The 18,397-nt window shown below is 42.4% G+C and overlaps 1 protein-coding gene across 1 annotated transcript; it reads left to right on the top strand.

Moving 5' to 3' along the window:
• Positions 1 to 2,305: 2,305 nt before the first annotated feature.
• On the top strand, positions 2,306 to 9,902 carry ap5s1 (adaptor related protein complex 5 sigma 1 subunit). Its single transcript, XM_004082737.4, has 3 exons — positions 2,306 to 2,578; positions 3,094 to 3,385; positions 7,584 to 9,902. The coding sequence occupies exons 1-3, from the start codon at positions 2,397 to 2,399 to the stop codon at positions 7,710 to 7,712; spliced, it is 603 nt and encodes a 200-aa protein (XP_004082785.1). The 5' UTR covers positions 2,306 to 2,396; the 3' UTR covers positions 7,713 to 9,902.
• Positions 9,903 to 18,397: the final 8,495 nt, after the last annotated feature.

The raw sequence follows: 18,397 nt of genomic DNA, 5'->3' as shown, positions 1-18,397 counted from the left end.
TAGACCAAACAAGAGATTTTTCCTCTGCAACGTTGTTGTTGTTGTAGGGCAGGTAGCATTCGAATTTAGAAAACGTGCATCTAGCTATGCGATAATACCCTTTTCTTTGTCTCTTTTCTCCTCTTCTTCTCTTTTCTTTCTAAATTGGGCACCAGCTTTGACCTTTTTTCTCCATATTTCAGATGTTTTTGCATTTAGCATAAATGTCCTGACATAGGTATCAAGTCTGTCGACTAAACCAACTGTCATCTAAGTGAAGAATTTTTTCTGTTTTTCCATTTTTTATTTGGGCATTTCACACAAAAATAACCAAAAAAGCATGATTTTTTTATACCTTTTTTATACCCACACTTTTTACTTCCACATTGGTGATCGGATGACAGGTTCATGACGTAATGTGACAGATGAACTTCAGGTTATGTGAATGAAAAGGAGAATAAAGGCTGCAGCAGTTCTCTACACCCAAACGTGTCTCTGAGCTCCTTATTTTACAGATGAAACTCCGCTTTACTGACGCCGAACCCCGGAAAGACTGCTACACGGAAAATAATCTGATTTTGAGTCGCCAAAAGACTCAGAATCTCTTTGTTTTAAACCTATAATCCGGAAATAAAGCTTCACAAAAGGCTCCACATATTTCATCTTCAAGCTAGGCTCCGATAAACAGACAACTTCGGTGTTTTCTCCTTGTTAATCTATGAACTTTTTCCCGTAAATTTACGAGTTTTTATCTCCTAATAAAATTACTTTTTTTTGGTGGCCATAAAACTCTGTCGTTAACTCTTAAATACAAAGCCATTAGCTCACTAGCATTAGCCATAACACTGAATACTCCTGAAAGACTCAGCTTCACTGCTGTCGCGCAACATTGCGACTTTAATCTCGAAACTTTATTTAGACTTTTATGTCGACAAGACGAGTTTTTTCTCGAAACTTTGTGTCGAGTTTTTTCTCGTCATGACGAGATTAAAGTCGACATGACGACTTTAATCTCGTCATGTTGGCCAGAATTTTTTTTCCTCACCGTGGCCCTAAAACTCCGTCGTATGACTGAGATAGGACAATCATGAATAGTTTTTTTTTTGGTTTGTTGTCTTGGATTTATATGTTACGCCCCAAAAGAACCTCAGCTGTGAATAAACTTAAATATCTATGTTATAATTATACATCACATTTTTATAAATACAATTTTTTTTTAAAGGAACAACTGTTTACCAGATTGTGAGAAAGCGATCATGCTGTGGTCCATCTGCCGTGCGCTTTTGGACAGGTTTTAGCATTTTTAAGTTTTCTGTGAGCACTGTGAAGGACAGAAATATTAGAAGTCCTTTAATGCCACAGAAGATTAGGTGTCTGTTGCACTTTGCCCCCTTTCATGCTTTAAGATCAATTGCATTGAGTGTAGTACTTTGGCTAATTCTAGAATAGCCCAATTTTAAAATGCCCAAAAAACTGAGAAATGATTACAAATAATCCTCAGTCTAAAATAGCCTACAGTCAAACCCTCTTTAGTTTTCTAAAAATGACAGTAAAGTGACTTAAGACAAAGTTTTTAACGTTTGTAAGAAATGTGTTTCTTCAGTTTTTCTCAGTCGCTTTAGTACAATTCTCAGATCAGAATGAAATTCCCAAAACTATTTGTTCAATCTTCACATCATGATGTCACTTGTGCACATCATATTAGCAGTTTCTCACTTCTTTGAACAAGTTGTAATTGCTTTGGTACATCCATGCAAATGATTATGTACAATTCTCTGCTCTTTGCTACATTATCAATTGTTTATTTCATGTTGGTATGACATGGTCTGTCAACAAATTACAATATGAACAATGAAAGTGTAAATGTGAATCTTGTCCAGTCTCTTGCAATCAAACAAAAAAGGTGTAACTTACATTTTACAATAATTGTCATCAAAACTTTAGCCATAGTTTACATCAGAACCTCCCTCTAAAGTACACAGTTATGTTGAACAACATGACTAAGTAATTTGACTGTCTTGTTCGCAGACAATGACACAAGGACTTGACATTCTGATGGCACTGACGTTCAATGACATAAAGACTTAGTTTTGAGAGATGAACTAAAGATTTTGAGCAAGTTACAGGCTTTTGCAAGAAATCCATAGTGTTTTGCTGTTTGTACAAATTGTTTTGAGAAATGCACACACGTATTTGCAAACTTCAATTCTGATCTGAGAATTGTACTAAAGCGACTGAGAAAAACTGTAATAACAGAATTCAGACATTTGCTCATCAAAGTGCAATGGCGCCCTCTGGTGGACACATTAAAAAGGACACACCCATTTCACGTGATCCCGGTCAGCTGACCAAAACGGAAGTTTGGCCAGCATCAGCGGGAAGACGCTCCTGTCCTGTTCGTCGCCGCTGTGTGAGCCATGGTTCGGTGTTTCCTGATCCACACAGTGTGTCCCGTCAGCGCTCTGCCCGCCGGGGAGAGTCGGCTGCTTTACTCCCGAATGTTCGGTCCAGACGAGGCGGTTCTAACCGACCAGCACCGGGAGCTCAGCCCGGAGGAGAGAAGACTCCTGCGGAAGGAGAAGCTGTCCGTGGTGGCCAGGTGAGGAGCGGGAGTTCAGTTAGGTTGGAATTTTCTCAATCATAAACAAAGATGTTATGCATAGAATATGCACCCACTAGATTGATTAAATATAGTGGATATATTAAACAGAGTTAGATTTATAGCTTGAAAGGGAGTGGGGGGAAGTGAATTGATATCATCTCACCCTAAGTTGTTCATCAGAAATATGCCTCAGAATTCCTGAGGTGCCTCTAAGAAGTAAGCCCGTCCACAGTTCCCATCATCCATCTGGTTACACTCTCTCCTCCTAGCTTTCAGCCCCAACGTAACATTTGCGGTGCAGCACAGACAGGGAGCAGCATCAGAGCTGTCCCGTCCTGAGCCACATATCTGCTAAGGTCTAAGAGTTTGGTTTTCATGTCGGGAGATGGAAGGTTTGGAGGAAAAGATACGGCTGTTTTTAACACAGATACATTCAAAAGTCCCATCCTGAGAGTCTAGGTCAGTCAGCTGACCGCAGCTCTTCATTCCTAAAAATGCTGTCTGTGGGTCAGGCAGGTCCGGAGCGTCGTCTCTCTGACCCGGGAGGCTGCGGGTCGGGTGCTGGTGGATGCGGTGCCGGGGGAGGAGGCGCTGGCGTTGCAGGAGGCCGACAGCGGGGTGATGCGGCTGCGGGCCGGAGACCCCTTCTGCGAGGAGGCGAGCGCCGTGTGGCTGGCCGTCCACAGCCTGGCCTTCACGCTGGTCTGCGAGCCCCACGAGAACCTGCTGCTGGCTGAGGGGAGTCTGCGGAGCCTGAGCCGCCACTGCCTGGAGCACCTGCACCTGCTGGGCCAGGGCAGCGAGGTCAGCACAGACATGAACATTTTCACACTTTTCTCCTGTTTAAATTCTCAAACCTTCCTAGAAAACAAAGATCGGATCGATCACAGATTTCTGTAGATCTGAAGAGCTCCGCGTTTCTGTACAGGAGACACCTGGGAGATTGATTGACAGGGTCTCCAGCCAATCAGGACACAGAACAGGGTGTGCTGTTTAAAAAAAGCAGCATAATTGCTCTAAAAGAACGAGCTAAACCGGGAAAGATGAACTGTGACGTAGAAAAGAAAGACTGTCTTCAGTTCTGTTTGACAGAGACTTTAGAGGGTTTTAGGTTGGAGCGCAAGCTGCAGAAGGGGGGAAGAAATGTCACATCTGGATCCTGTGGCCAGATTAAAACAAAAAAAACAAAACATGGGTCTCTGATATTGTTCAGTGGGCCGGACCAGACATGGAGGCGGGCCGGGTCCAGCCCGAGGGCCGCAGTTTGCCCACCCCTGCTTTATGGCTCCGTATATTTGAGTTTAATTGAACAAATGAGCTGCTCACTGATGCATGACTGAGTGTTATTAAGGGTGCCAAATATTTGATCCTGGTTTGACCCCATATGAGTCCACACCTGTTGGGTCAAAGGTGAACAGAATGCCACATCATCCGAGCTCATTCTTTTCTAATTTAAAAATATAAATAACAACTGAAACGGCAACAAATGAGCAGGAAGACACTTTCCCAAAAAACAAAGGTTTCAAATATAAAATCATTATTCTGAAATGTGTTTCATATTTCAAAAAGTGAGGAATGTTCTACGGGAGCGAAAAGAATAAATAAAAAAAACACAGAATCAAAGAGCTCAAAAAATAGAACAAGAATCTGAAAAATATTCCTCAATGTTCACATGACTTAGATGGATTTATTTTTGTTATTATTGATGGTTGCTCTGTCATGATGTCCCAATAATCTCAGATTACAGATTGTAGGGGGCTTTCCTGTCAGACGCCCGAGTCTTGGGGTTTGTTGGCGTGTTGGCTAACGTGCACAGCTTTCCCTCCAAACTTCTCTGCGGTCGCAGTTCAGAAAACTCCGGATTTGATCACAGAGTTTCACAGCAGCCCTCTCTCTGTTGCTTAGCAACCATTGTCAGATTTACTTTATTTACCCAATTGTAAGCTTCTCTTAATGCAGGGCTCGACATAGCCATTCGTCCGCTGGCCCGGTCCTGTTTTTCGAGCAGTACGGACCACAATACTTTATTTTTTACTTGTCCGCTCGGGCCACTAAAATATCTAACAATTAATAAATTTTTCACCTTTTACAATAAAGTATATTTTGCGAAAACGTGTAGATTTACCTCGTCTTTATAATTCACTTTTTCTGCTAGTCCTGTGTTCAGACTTCAAGGGTTTCTATGGGAAACCTTTTCTCACTCTTCTCCTCCTCTCCCGCCTGCGCGCGCGGCTGTCACTGCCGAGCACCACGCGGCACGCGCTCATTCAATTTTTTTTTCAAACTTTATTGAATCTAACAATTCAATACTAAACGATGTTAAACAGCAACAACGAAGGAACAAGCCAGTGGGTTATTATTACATTTTAGGCAGATATATTTAAACTGACACACATATCAGCGCGCCCCCTGGTGGTTTTTCACCGCGATGATCATAAATCCAACACCGTCACTGAAGAGAGACTGAAGCATGTCAGAGATGTGGAAGACATGGCAGGAATAGATAGGAATATGTTGGATGGAGTAATGGGTGGAATTAGTACTATGGACAGCAAGATATTTAATGAATGCATTGAAGATGAAACTCTATGCACTAAGCTTTAAGCTGAATGTCAAAGAATCAAAGGCAACTCAAAATACCTGAATCTCAGACTCAGTATAGTATAAGGTCAAAGTACTTAATTTTGTTTTTCTTTACAACACTGTAAGCAGTAAGTATTTCTAGTTAGCTGAATGATCTCAGTAATTTAATTGTATTTAATTTTTCAATTATTTAATTTAATTAGGTAACTAAAGTAACTAAAAAGTAAATGTAACTTTGCAACAGTAACAAAAAGCAGAACCTTAAGGCAGACAGGGGAAAAAAAGTCAATAAAACTTCTTAACTATTGATTAGGAACAAATGTGAAATAGCAGTGATTAGAAGCAGCATGAAAACTTCTTAACTCGTGTTACCTACTACACTGCAGCGCTCTCTTCAAAACATCTGAAACAGACTAGAGCAGATTTAAGTTTGATATGCTCTATTTTTAGTCATTGAAAAGTGTATAAATAAGTGCTAGATGTCACCAGAATGCACCAAATTGCACCATATTAAAATTTTGCGGGGGGGCATGCCCCCGGACCCCCCTAAAGTTGCAAGCACCTGCGGAGCGGCGGGTCTCGCTGTGCGCGGTGTCGGGCCAGTAATTTTCAAAAACTACTGGCCCTGTGGGCCAGGGCAAATTTCTGGGCTATGTCAACCCCTGTAATGGACATCTTTCTACCAGCAGGTGCACCATAGAAGCTGAATGAGTTTTTTCTTTTAATATTCACGGGAGGAAAAGTGGTTTTTGAAATTCCCTTTTCCGTTTCTCAGGTTTCAGATCAGCATCTTCTCTAAATGTTCTGCGTCTGAAATGTCTGACTGATGTTGTGTTCCTTCCTGGGCGTTCAGAAAGTCCCAAACCTTCTGCTGATCTTCACCACATTGACTTTATATGAGAACCAAACGAAGTCAACTCAGTCGCCATCTTTTTGGTGATGTGGACACCGCCATATTGGAACATGCATTGTGGTCTATATTCACCAATCTAGTGAGCACCGATGCACACTGGACATTTTTGGGCTGTCGATTGGACAGCGTTACAGAGCGGCAAACAGTGTTTATACCACGGTCCGGGTGAATACTCTATTCTGATTGGCTGCTCGATGTGCATCAAAACCTGATAACCGCAGGGTGAAAAAAGAAGATCCGGTCAGCTAGCTTAAATGTTTTGTATCACTGCGCCGGCTCCTTTAAAACAACCTTTTGCTTCATCATTTGGAAAAAAACAAGCAGTAAGAGGTGAACTTTCTCTCTAAACTGATACTATATTCAACCCATCGGGACGATCAGCATATATATATCGCCAAATCTTGGTGCGGTGGTGCTGCGCGACGCGGACTTTTGTTACGTCATGCGGCGCATTAGATGAACTCAGTCTTGCTGCCATTGACCTTCATTCCTCGCCACTTTTTGTGAGAAAAGCGATCCAAATTGGATAAAAACAAGAATTAAGGACTAAAACTGGTTAATATGTATTGCTTTTGTAAGTGACCATGGTATAAGCGGGTTGATGGCCTTGGAAGTGTGCATTATCACTTTTTAACGCACTTGGCGTCAGACAGTTCAGGCTTCCTTGGCGTGTGTTAAAAAGTAAAACGCACACTTCATCGGCCATTAACCCGTACATAATACACTGTAGTGTGTAGTGAAGGAATTCGACATAGCGGGGGCGTTGAACTCGATTCCTCAGGGGGCCCAAATCCAAAACACGCTGAGGGTCGTGGGCCCAACAGGAGAAATGTTTATTAAACAAACCAAACTTTTCAAATCCTTGAATCTGTTCAAAATTAGAAAGTGTCTCATAATCTGCTATAACTGTGAATATGGATTCTGGTTGTGCTTACTGACCTCAGAGTGATTCTGTGTGGTCAAATGGTGCTAAAACTGTTGTCAAAATGTTTACCTTCAACAGAGAATTATGGGTACTGTAGTCAGGAGCCTCACAGAGTTATTCGTTTCTTTCCATTTTTTTTTTTTGCTTTACTTACGGACTTTTTACTTTGCAGTGACTTTTAAAATTAAAAACATGTTTCTTTTTCTTTCGAGAGCCACAATGGGGGGCTAAAAGAGCCACATCTGTCTCCTGCAGACCCCTGGGTTAAACTCTCCCTTCACTGTTGAGCACAGCGGCGGCAGTTTCATGCGCTGACAGCACTTTCAGATCTAAGGAACGTGAGCAGAAAAAGGAAGATTTTGATGCCAGTTAGATAAAATAGTTTGAGAAATAGAAACCAGGAGCAAAACGTTCTCATCTTTAAGATCTGCAGTATGGAAGTTGTCTGAGTGTGACCTCTGTGACCTCTGTGAACTAGAACAGCTCCAGCCTCTGACGGCATCGTCACAGTCAGACAGAAACCAGGCTGGGAAGCACAGCAGGTCTGGATGTTGTTTGATGAAGAATCTTTTTTCCTGCAGGTCCTGCTGAAGAGCAGCCGCGTGGATGTTCTGCTCAGCCGTCTCCTTCCTCACGGCCAGCTCCTCTTCCTCAACCACCGTTTCGCTCAGAGTCTGGAGAAAGAAGTAGCGGGGTACATGAGCAAATGATGGACGGCTGGATGGCTGCTGTTTTCCTGGAGGGAACGCTCGATCTCCTCCAGGCGGGGGCTCCATCAGTTTCCTGCAGGCTCCTTTACCTTCGGGGGGGGGCTGCACGCCGGATGCTGGGGGCGATGACTGCTGGAGCTCCCATGATGTGTCAACACAATGTGGAAACTCTCTCCCCCAGCTCGCTGCTGGTTGTTTACCGTGTGGGAGGCTTCACTTCAAATCCTGTTTGTCAAATTGAAAAGTGGAGAGCAAATTGCAGCAGATTAAAGAGAGCGAACGAAGAGGCCGGTTAAGACGCACTCGTCAGGATCAAAGTCGGCTATTTATCTGATTCACCAAACTCTAAATGTCACAGCGCGGCCGTGAGAAGCTGCTCCGCCCTGCCTGTTGTCTCCTTTTTGCCACTTTCTGGTAGCTTTAATGAATGTCATGAGTCTGAAGAGCAGAGCCTGAAGAAAAAAAGAATCGTGGATTAATAGGAATATCTGTTCCACTTCCAAAGAACAGCAGCCAAGCAAAGATCAAAGTCGGAGCCGCTTCACAGCCTTTTCCTGCACAAATGTCACAGAGTGAAGAGAAAGTGGCAGCACTAATGAAACGGCGCTCAAATGTTGGCGTGCCGAATTCAGAACAAAGAGGAATCGGTGAGGAGAACAACTGGAGCAGCAGTGAACATGTTCCACCTGCCTGCATCTCCAACTGAGACTCCGGATCGGATGAAACACACAAAGAGGGGTTCTGACCTTTTGCTTATCTTGGTGTGCAAATCTAAATAAATATAGCAGATGGAAGACGTGTCCGGCATGTTGCACTGGGATTAATCAGAGGCAGACATTTTCTCATGCCACACTGTTGATTTTAGGAACTTGGTAAATCCCATTGCTCTTCTTTATGACACGTTTATGCTTGAAGTCTTTGTTCTATAATCCGAGTAGAGCGGCAGGAAAGCTAAATGAATACCAGCGACGTCTGAGGACCTGAAGGATCAACCTAGAGAACGGATCCGGTTCAGGATCCTCCATGTGATCCTCTCCAACTGCAGGCGGTGTCTTTTCCCTCACCACAGGGTGGATCGACACTGTCAGCATTTTCTCAGACTGTTGCCCCTCATGAGACTTCCTTTCACTACTTGGAATAAAACGCCAGAAAAAGGGAAGTCAAGACTTCTCATCCTTAATGAGTTTATGAAATTTACTATAGAGCATAAAAACAAACATGTTTTTTAAAAATATTTTATGGAATTATCAAAAAACTGCAGAGCGTGTCCACTAGGGGGCAGCATGCACCCAGTCATTATGTGAGCTGTTTCTGCAGAGAAAATCTGGATTCTAGCAGAATGCAGCAGCAACCATGAGCGCTGGTGCACGGGAACTGTTCATGATGAGATGGCGTGTAGCTCTAAGACTGTTGTCACGCGTGTCTGCTGTGCTGTAATTATCTCTAATTAGTGATGCAGAGACAGGAAGTTGATCTTTGCCTTCAAGCAGCTGGTTGATAAAATGTACGAGTTGGAGTCAAGTGGAGATTAAAACCACAAACTCTGATGTGTTTGAGCAAATGTTGTGTTTTATAACAGGGCAGCCTGGTGAAAGTACACCAATGAGACTTTTTAAAAACAGTAAACATGCGAAACAACACAGATGTGAAGGATATTCAGGGAAGTAGTTTGGGACAGAAATCTGTATTTTTAAGTCTGAGATTTAGGTTAAAAATGACACAAAAAAAGGTGATCAAGTTTAAACAAAACCAGATAGGTTCCAGTCAATTTCTGGTTAAGCTAATTCAAATGTAGTTCAACATTTAAGGACTTGATTACAACTTACTGGGTAAAAATCCAGAAGCAGAGAGAGAGCCAAAAACCACGTCTCCATATTCAATCCCAAACGATCTTGCAATTTTCTCCAAGTTTGCAGAAAGCAGTGGTGCTGAAACAACCGAGCAGATGGCGAGTCGAGCAAAGAAAATGTCGTTCTGAACGGTGCAGCTTAACGGGATGACAAAAGTCCTCACGAGTCGATACCACCAAGCTGGGAGCAGATATCCAAGCAAGACCTGAACTCTGAGAGTTCAAGGAAACAAAAATACACGGAATTTACAAGACTGGCTTTGAGACAGAAGTGGATTTCACAAGACAGAGCTGCATGGGACTCATTGGCACTGAGGTGCATAAAGTTTATTTACCTCTGATCGATGGTTTCAACGCTTTTATTTATTTATTTTCTTTTTTAATAAGGCATGACCAAAGCAGTAGTTAAGGTGGTAATACTCTACAAGAGCTTTATGGGGGGTGCTTGTTTTCTGAACTACAGGAGAGACTGTCTTGGACCTTTAATAACCCATAAATACCATCAATCCATTGTTGGAGACCAACATTCAATTAGGTACACTTGACTCACAACAATAAAGACATTAAATTAGATGCATTTATTTGGATGAAACAGTTTGCAAACTCCGCCTCATCACAAACACTCCAAAGCACTGCTGGGGACGTAACGACTCATTTAAACCACAATTCAATTCACAATAATAATCAATTATTATTACATAACGCTTACCGTTACTGTTTAATAAAAATCATGAATGAATGTTTTCTGACGATAATCAATCATTACCAGGCAACCGGATTACAAAAACTATGGAACGAATGAACTCTGTAGGGGTGGGATTATATAAGATCGCTTCTTACCGCTCCTTTTCAAGCAATAAATCCAGCTCTACTTGACTTTAGTGAATGATTACTATATTTAAAACTACAATGCTTGAAATCAATCAGTATCGTAATTTGTGGTTGCTGAAAGGATTCATTTGAAACGATGGGATTCTCTGACCTAAAGTGGATCCTGGACATCTTTAGCTCAAACTTCCACCATTGTGACTCGGAGAGAAATACTTGCTACTGAACAGTACAGTGACGACTTTTCTTTTTTGTTTTTTTACGTTATTGTAAACCTAATGTACTTCAATCCAAATGGTATTTTCCAAGCTCGATATAATTGATATATTTATACTTTTTTTCCCATAATGCTATAGGTCAATCCGGTTAACATAAACATAAGATTATGTGACTATGAATTGATTCATCGATTAAGTCATTTAATTGTTACACCCCTAAATACTACAAATTTGCAGGCTTAGCCGTGGCTCCGATAACATTTGCGTCTTCCTTAAAGAAATCCTTTAAGACAAATTCCAACAAAGACCATAATTTCAAACAAAACTTTGAATGAATGTATATGCTGCTTTCAAATGTGTATGTAGCTGTAACTGTGTCAGTGATGAGATTATATTGTCCTTACTGTAGCATGATGGAACTCTACATTCTTGAAGCCCCGTTGACATTTGCAGAACTGGTGTTGCTTCCTTTTAAACACTTCTACATCTTTTTCAAGACTGTCCTAGCCCTTCACCTCCTCATCTTCACCCTGAGCAGAGCTTCAGAACCTTAGCTCATATTCAGGGGGATGAACACCAGCTGCCCTCATATTTAGTCATTTCCCATGTAGGTTGACTCGACCAAAACTGACAGCGTCACAACTCATCATAGTCACTCTCTCAATCTTCTCTTTCCTGTAGCAGCCTCAAACACCAACAAAAGGTTTTCTCATTGAATCCCGAGATCGACCGTTGAGTGAGCCAACTCCTGACTTAAAGGATTTTCCTCTTAATATTTTTTTCTCCTGCCTCATTAAATATCTCCCTGACTATTGTGTGGCTCATGGTGAGAGCACAGTGGAGAAAATGGGCTCAGCCACAGCCGGAGATGCAATATGAATATCAATGTGAGTTGACGACTTATTCACTTTGCTCCTCTGTCGGGGCGTGCAGCATGAAAAACCAACCGCTCCCATTCATATACGTTAGGAGTCATTTCTATTGACTTTCATATTACTACTGGTGAATTTCAAAAAATTCTTCTTCCTCTGGGCGAAGGCTAAGTGCAGTTTCCATTGAGGCGGAGGATGAAGAATGCTGGTTAATAACGACTGAACGCACTCATAATGTGTGCCAGGCATCCGGATCTGTGTGATCGGTGAATCCAAACGGGGTTCCCCGCCTGCAGAGGTGGCAGAACGTATTCTCAAATGCAGACATTTAGATGTTACAATAAATGACTTGAGTGGAATAAATCACAGTTTTTCTTGACTTCATAAATCACAATAATAGCCCTTTAATCAATGACACTCTAATGTGAGAATATGATACATAAATAAAACCTATAACGCATTAAAAAGAAATAATTCCAACCTCTGTTGATGTTTATGATATTCGAACCAAACTTTATCATGGATGTAGATGAGAATTTATGACAGGTGTGTGTAATTTTGCATGTCAAATGTGACTTATTTTCTCTTTGGTGAAACTAAACTGCTTCTTTATAACCCATGTGCTATCTTAGATGACCCCCCCCCCCCTTCCATTGACGTGTTCTCCCTACCATGACAAAGGTGGATAAAGGTGGAAAGATTTCATGTCATCCATGGACACCAGTGAAGATCACAAATCATTGAAGAAAAAAGGTTCAGAGCACTGTCTAGTGGGTCTAGATGACCCCACTCCCAATGTTAAAGTGCCTAGGATAGCACAAGGGTTAGGAATGCGCTCTTTGGCTGCAGACACACATCTGGGTTTTTTCGTCCTCTGATTAATCCTTTTTTCCAACATACAACAGAAAATGCAGTGAGATATTATCAATTACAGTGTTCAGTTATTATTTAATGTTAATTTATTTCAAGTACAGTAAGCGGCAGCGGGCAGGTGTAAGTCACATCACAGTTTATCTGATGGTAGAGTCAACGGGTTGGGGGGGTGGGGTCATTGGGATCACAGAAAGAAAAAAAAAATACAAATTGATCATCGGAAACTCCTGGTCTGGTTGATTGCATTTACTGTATGTAATGGCGTCACTTTCAAACATTCTGTTTGTTTCAAAACCCCACCCTAAATGACAGGAAGGGAGACTTGGACTTGAGACTCAGACTGCAAGTCTGAGTGATTCGTCGATATTCGACCTGGATTCACTTTTAAAGCAGATTCCATGGTGCTCATTCAATGGTGGCAAGTTTTCCACGTGGAGTTCAAAAGCAGTTGTAAAAACTTGCGTAGCTACGTGTGAATGCCAGAGTCTTAAACGGGGAAGCCTCAAAAGCACATTTCCGCGCATTTCCATGGACTTCCCATTGGAAGTTGCCTCTTGAACGCACGTTGCTGAGGGCGGAGTGAACATGGCTTCAGGGAGCGTGCAGCCACCCTCAGAGGAAACTCATTTAGGACGTTTGCATTTGGGACCTCGTTCTCCTCCTTGTTTGTTGCAGTTTGTTGCATTTTTGTTAGTCTGTCATCCAATTTGTATCTCAATCCTAGATACACACTTCAGGGTTTTTGTGCAGTATTGGTATTTTCTTTATCCATAACCGGCTACAAACTGTTTCGGCTCACTGAACTTTACAAACTGGAGCAGCACGAGTTTATATTTGGCCTATTTTTCCTTTTTGGTAACTTATTTTGAACAACACACCGGCACAAGGGAGGAAATTGGTCAGCAGCAAAGTCAAGCTGCATTTTTTTCCCCCTTCTGGAAGATGGGCCTTTTTTGGACTAAGAAGCTTCCTTTTCACCTAATTTAAGTTCCTCATTTCTTTGTGTTATGGGATGTAATGGATGCATGAACATAGCAAAATGGTCACGGATTATCCCAGACTGACAGGAGTTAGACTGAGAGAGGCTGTTTGATTGATATGTGAAGCAGGAGGGTGTTGCAATGATAATGTTTTCAATGACTTTCCAAAGACCAGTAAAGAAACATTCACATCAATTCTTCTGTCAGTAATCTGTAGTTTTTATGGGTTCTGAGAGACATCAGATCAAACTCTGAATAAGACATGCAGTAGGTTCTCTGCATACATATGAGATGATGTTCTTTAGGTTATACACCAGCAGTAACACTGGCGGTTTATGTGAGATCATTCAAATAACAAAAACATTATAAAGCAACAGGGGAACATGTCATGTGTTCTTACCTACCCTTTATATACTAGAAGACTATTATGTTTATATGTTAGAAGACTCTCCAAACAAGGGCACCACAGAAGGTGATGGGAACGCCCCAACAATCTGATGCTTCTCCAGATCTCAGAGCTGTCAGGGATGATGGTGATGGAGGAGGAGCCAAATGCAGAAGACATGGCCTTGTTGACATGTATTTACTGAATCTACAGAAGCATAACCTCAAAACACTGAGTTAGACACCAAACACAACCTACGTTTAGCCAGACTTGAGACACAAAGCCACTTGACTGTGACCCCTTGTTGCATAAACAGAAACCCAAATACATATGATTTAAATGTGTTAGTGTTTCTCTGTTAATGCTAGAAAAGTTATTTATGGTATACTGAAAAATCAAAATCTGTCATAGATTGAAAACATTGTCTGCAGAATCATTGGAAGAATACTGCGGAGGTGACGCTGGATAGCTAACTTCTGATACTGTTGCCCAAGCTTTTAAGGCCCATCCATCCATCCCCTGACCTGCTGTATCCTTTTCAGGGTCATGGGGTTGCTGGAGCCTAACCCAGCTACTATTAGGTGAAGGTTGGGTACATCCTGGTCCATCCCCAGTCTATTGCAGGACCACAATCACACCTAGGGACACATTTGAATCATCAATAAACACATGAAGCATGTTTTTGGACTGTGGGAGGGAACGGATGTTTCTGGAGAAAACCCATGCAGCCACAAGGAGAACACACAGAGCTCCACAGAAAGAGGCCCCAGCAAGGATTTGAACCAGAGCCTTCTCACTGTGAGGTGAGAGCGCTAACCACTGCACCACCATGCAGCCCTCTTTAAGATGTTCAAAGGATTTTTGTAAATGCTTTTGAGACTTCTACAAATGTCAGCAGGCGTTTGGGTTTGCTCTTTTTGAGGATCAGCTCCAAGTGTCTCAGGTGTGAAGGGTGTCCAGTCCTGGTTTCAGCTCAGATATTCAACAGGAGTTAGATCACGGCTCAGAGAAAGCCCCTTACAGCTGATATTTGACCTACAGGCAAAGCAATGTGTTTGTCCCAGTTTCCATGGTGCTTTGTGTTTTGGGTTAGGAAAGCTCAGTTGGTTGGGAGTAGGACTTTCACGTAAGAAACCTGGATTTGCTTCCCAGGGCGTGCAATGAGCCAAAAATCCAGGGTGGGTCTTTGGGCAGGGCCCTTCACTCTGCTGTCTATCTGAGTCTCCATGTGCCTTGAAAGACAGGGTTGTGTTAGGAAAGGCAAGTGGTGTAAAAACTCTGCCAAACCACTTGTGCGCATCAGGATAAGATAAAAGGTGAGAAAAGAATCTTGGAGAATCTGTGACATGCACATGAGGCTCTGAAGGACAGAGGCAAGGCAGCCCTCGCCATTACTGAGCCCCTTCAGTGTTCTAAAGGGCCTTTATCATGCTATTCCTAAGCCTTTCAGAGTACACTATGTCCAAATTTATGATAATATATGACATTTGGAACCCTGGTGCTCAGAGAGCAGGTTTGTAGAGGAATCTCACACGTGTGCGAATGTATCAAAATATTGCTTTGGGGTTGTTTTTTGTGAGGAATTATCACTCTAATACACTTAAAAGATCAAAAAGTTGATTTTACATGATGTAGGGCATCTTTCAACAAAAGGTTTTTTCTCAGTATGACTTAATGTAGTGTCCTCTTAGTTTTTTTATAAAGTTATTTTAACACTGGTGTCCTAGTTGATGAACTCCCAAAGCAGCAGTAGTTCAACAGAACATTCCATTTTTTGGATTAAACACATTATGTCCTACACGCAGGAATTTTTAGAAATGAAATAGCCTGATTTACAATATTTTTAGACATAACCGCATCAGGATGCTATTTCGTTTAGCTAGACATTGTCACTAAAATGTTTCTTTGACAGATCATCCATTAATTATTTCTACTCGGGGTCAGTACGGGGTCATTTGGGCAGTCAAAGTAAGGATGCCCAGACTTCCTCTGTGGGGCCTCCGAGCCGTTCCCAATCCAGCTGAGAGACCTTGTCTATTCCGCGTGTCGTGGATCTTCCCCGAGACAGTGGGTCAAGCCCAGAACACCTCCCCGGGAAGGCATCCAGGAGACATCCAGACCAGATGCCGGAGCCACTTCAACTGGCTGTTCTGGATGTGGAGGAGCAGCGACTCTATTTTGAGCTTTCCCCGAGCGTCTCACCCCATCTCTAAAGGAGCACCCAGCCAGCCTATGGAGGAAGCTCATTTGAATTCAGGACCTTGTTCTTTTGGTCATGACCCAGAGTTCATGACCATAGGTGAGTCTTGGAGTAACAGGTAAACTGAGAGCTGTTTTTTTTTTCTTGTCCTGTCCAACAGCTGAGCAGACAGATGAGAACTGAAAGCCTCTTGTGTTGGACATATTTTACTGTTACAACAGGTGTTATGAAACATTTGACATACTAGGTGTATATTTAAATAAGCCCCTTTTGTAATTTAGGCTAAACTTCATTCATCTTAGTCATATCTGTAACAGTCTTTTGTTGAACCGGACGGAAAAGCCAAGAAGGGAAGATGAGAGAGGGATGTCTGGGGGGTAGGAAGGTGATTAAAAAGGAGGGAGGGTAGAACTGTGAAGCGGCATAAGGCAACAAGTTGCTGGATGTTTACAATCATTACAGTCTGGTTTAAAGGTAATATTAATTCAAAAGGGGGCGGAGCCTGTCCAGACACACACCCAAATGCCACAAACGTACCTGTGGGCACCAAAAAGCCCACATCCAAAACATGTCCACATGTACACAATACAACTGATGTTCACACACATACTTATGCATTCGGACCGACCCATGTGAAATATTTCATTTAATCACTCAAACTATTTGTGCAAAGGTGAGCTAACACCTGTGCTCGACTGGATCTTTATGTTCTTCTAAAGTGGATGATGGATTGTAAACAGAAGGAGGGAGAGTACCCAGCCATCTCCACACCAAGACCCCCGCAACGGCAGGAATATAAGGGATACATTTAATGGGAGCGGTGCAAAAACGGAATCATGTCAAACTAGACTTCGGTGATTTAATTGGGTAAGTATCAATAAAATGCTAAAATGGTGGGGGAGGGCAGCACGACTTTTTTTTCTTTTTCTAAAACGTGTGTCAGGAAATTCACTCCTTCCAGCATGAACTTTAAAACAGTTTCTTTGGTAAAAACACGCCTTTAAGTATAATGGGGCATTTCAAGGCAAAATGGACATACAGTGATATAGCAAAGTTAGCTAGCTCGTTAACTTAGCTAACAAGAAAATAAACCATTTGCTAGCGCAACAGCTTGAAGTGAGTGTAACATCCGGTGTTGTTCCACGCACCGACGTAAGTTGATGACGTATGTGACGTGTGACGGAAGTAAATAAAGGAAAAGAGTTGTCTGACGAAGAAGCCTCTTGTAGTCTCTGAATACCCTAAATAATACGGAAGTATTACATGGTGTCAGAACGGAGCGTGCCCACATCGACCTGACGATTGACGATGGAGAGCGCCGGCATACCGATGCCGCGAATGGATTGGGATTCCACCAATTTACCTGACGCTTGGAGAAAATTCCGCCAGCACGTGGAGCTCATGTTCTCGGGCCCGCTGCGTAATAAATCTCAGGAGGACAAATGCAGCTACCTGTTGTTGTGGATTGGGGAGAAAGGCAGAGATGTGTACAGCACGTGGACCCTCACAGCTGATCAAAGAAAGGTACTGAGAACTTATTTTGATAGATTTGAGGAATATGTCACGCCCAAAGCAAACCCAATCTTTGCACGCTATAAATTCCATGAGAAGATACAGGGAGAATGTGAAAGTTTTGATCAGTTTTTAACGGATTTAAGGCTCCTGGTTAAAGACTGTAATTACCAAAACAGCGATGAGATGATCAGAGACAGAATTTTGTTTGCAACCAACTCACCACGAGTTCGGGAAAAACTGCTGTGTCAAGGCCCCGATCTGACTCTAGAAAAAGCGATCGACATCGTTAAATCACATGAGCTGTCTCAGCAGCAACTAAAAGTAATGGCAGGTGCCACCTCCAACATTTCTTCTCAGTCTGCTCATGCAATAAGCCAAAAACCACATAAGCCAAGCTCGTCCTACCACAGATTCAAAAGCTATAATAGCAATGTGACGGCTCCAAACACAGAATGTGGAGCATGTGGAAGACAACACAGCCGCATGGAGGACTGTCCAGCAAAGGGACGTCAGTGCAACAATTGCAAGAAATTTAACCACTTCGCTAAGATGTGCAGAACGAAAAGACAGCCTAAAAATACTAAATACAAGCCCAGAAAGGTGCATACTGTCATGGATGATGAGCAGCAACCAGAACTGTTCGTTGATTCTGTTACTTCATGTTACAAAGACACAGACAAAGAACAAGCCTATGCTGAAATTGAGCTAGGAAAACAGAGACACAGATTGAGTTTTAAAGTGGACACTGGTGCTCAGGCTAACATCATACCAGCCAAAATATTTCACCAGATGTTCGGGAGTGTCGCTTTACGCCCAGCAGACAGCAAGCTCACTGCATTTGGTGGGCATTCACTGAAAACAGAAGGAGTCTGCAGGCTGACATGCAGACACAAAGAAAAGATCATTCCTCTGGATTACACCATAATATGCGAAAAGGCTCCCCCTGTCCTAGGCATGCGTGCTTG

This window comes from Oryzias latipes, chromosome 22 (assembly GCF_002234675.1).
Source record: "Oryzias latipes chromosome 22, ASM223467v1".
In the NCBI taxonomy this organism is placed as follows: Eukaryota; Metazoa; Chordata; class Actinopteri; order Beloniformes; family Adrianichthyidae; genus Oryzias; species Oryzias latipes.
The sequence above is the reverse complement of the archived record's forward strand: the minus strand, read 5'-3'. Positions and strand labels throughout refer to the sequence as shown.

Coding starts and splice junctions, on each gene's coding strand:
- ap5s1 (XM_004082737.4), top strand. CDS start 2,397: ATGGTTCGGTGTTTCCTGATCCACACAGTGTGTCCCGTCAGCGCTCTG. Junction 2,579..3,093: donor AAGCTGTCCGTGGTGGCCAG/GTGAGGAGCGGG, acceptor TCTGTGGGTCAG/GCAGGTCCGGAGCGTCGTCT. Junction 3,386..7,583: donor TGCTGGGCCAGGGCAGCGAG/GTCAGCACAGAC, acceptor TTTTTCCTGCAG/GTCCTGCTGAAGAGCAGCCG.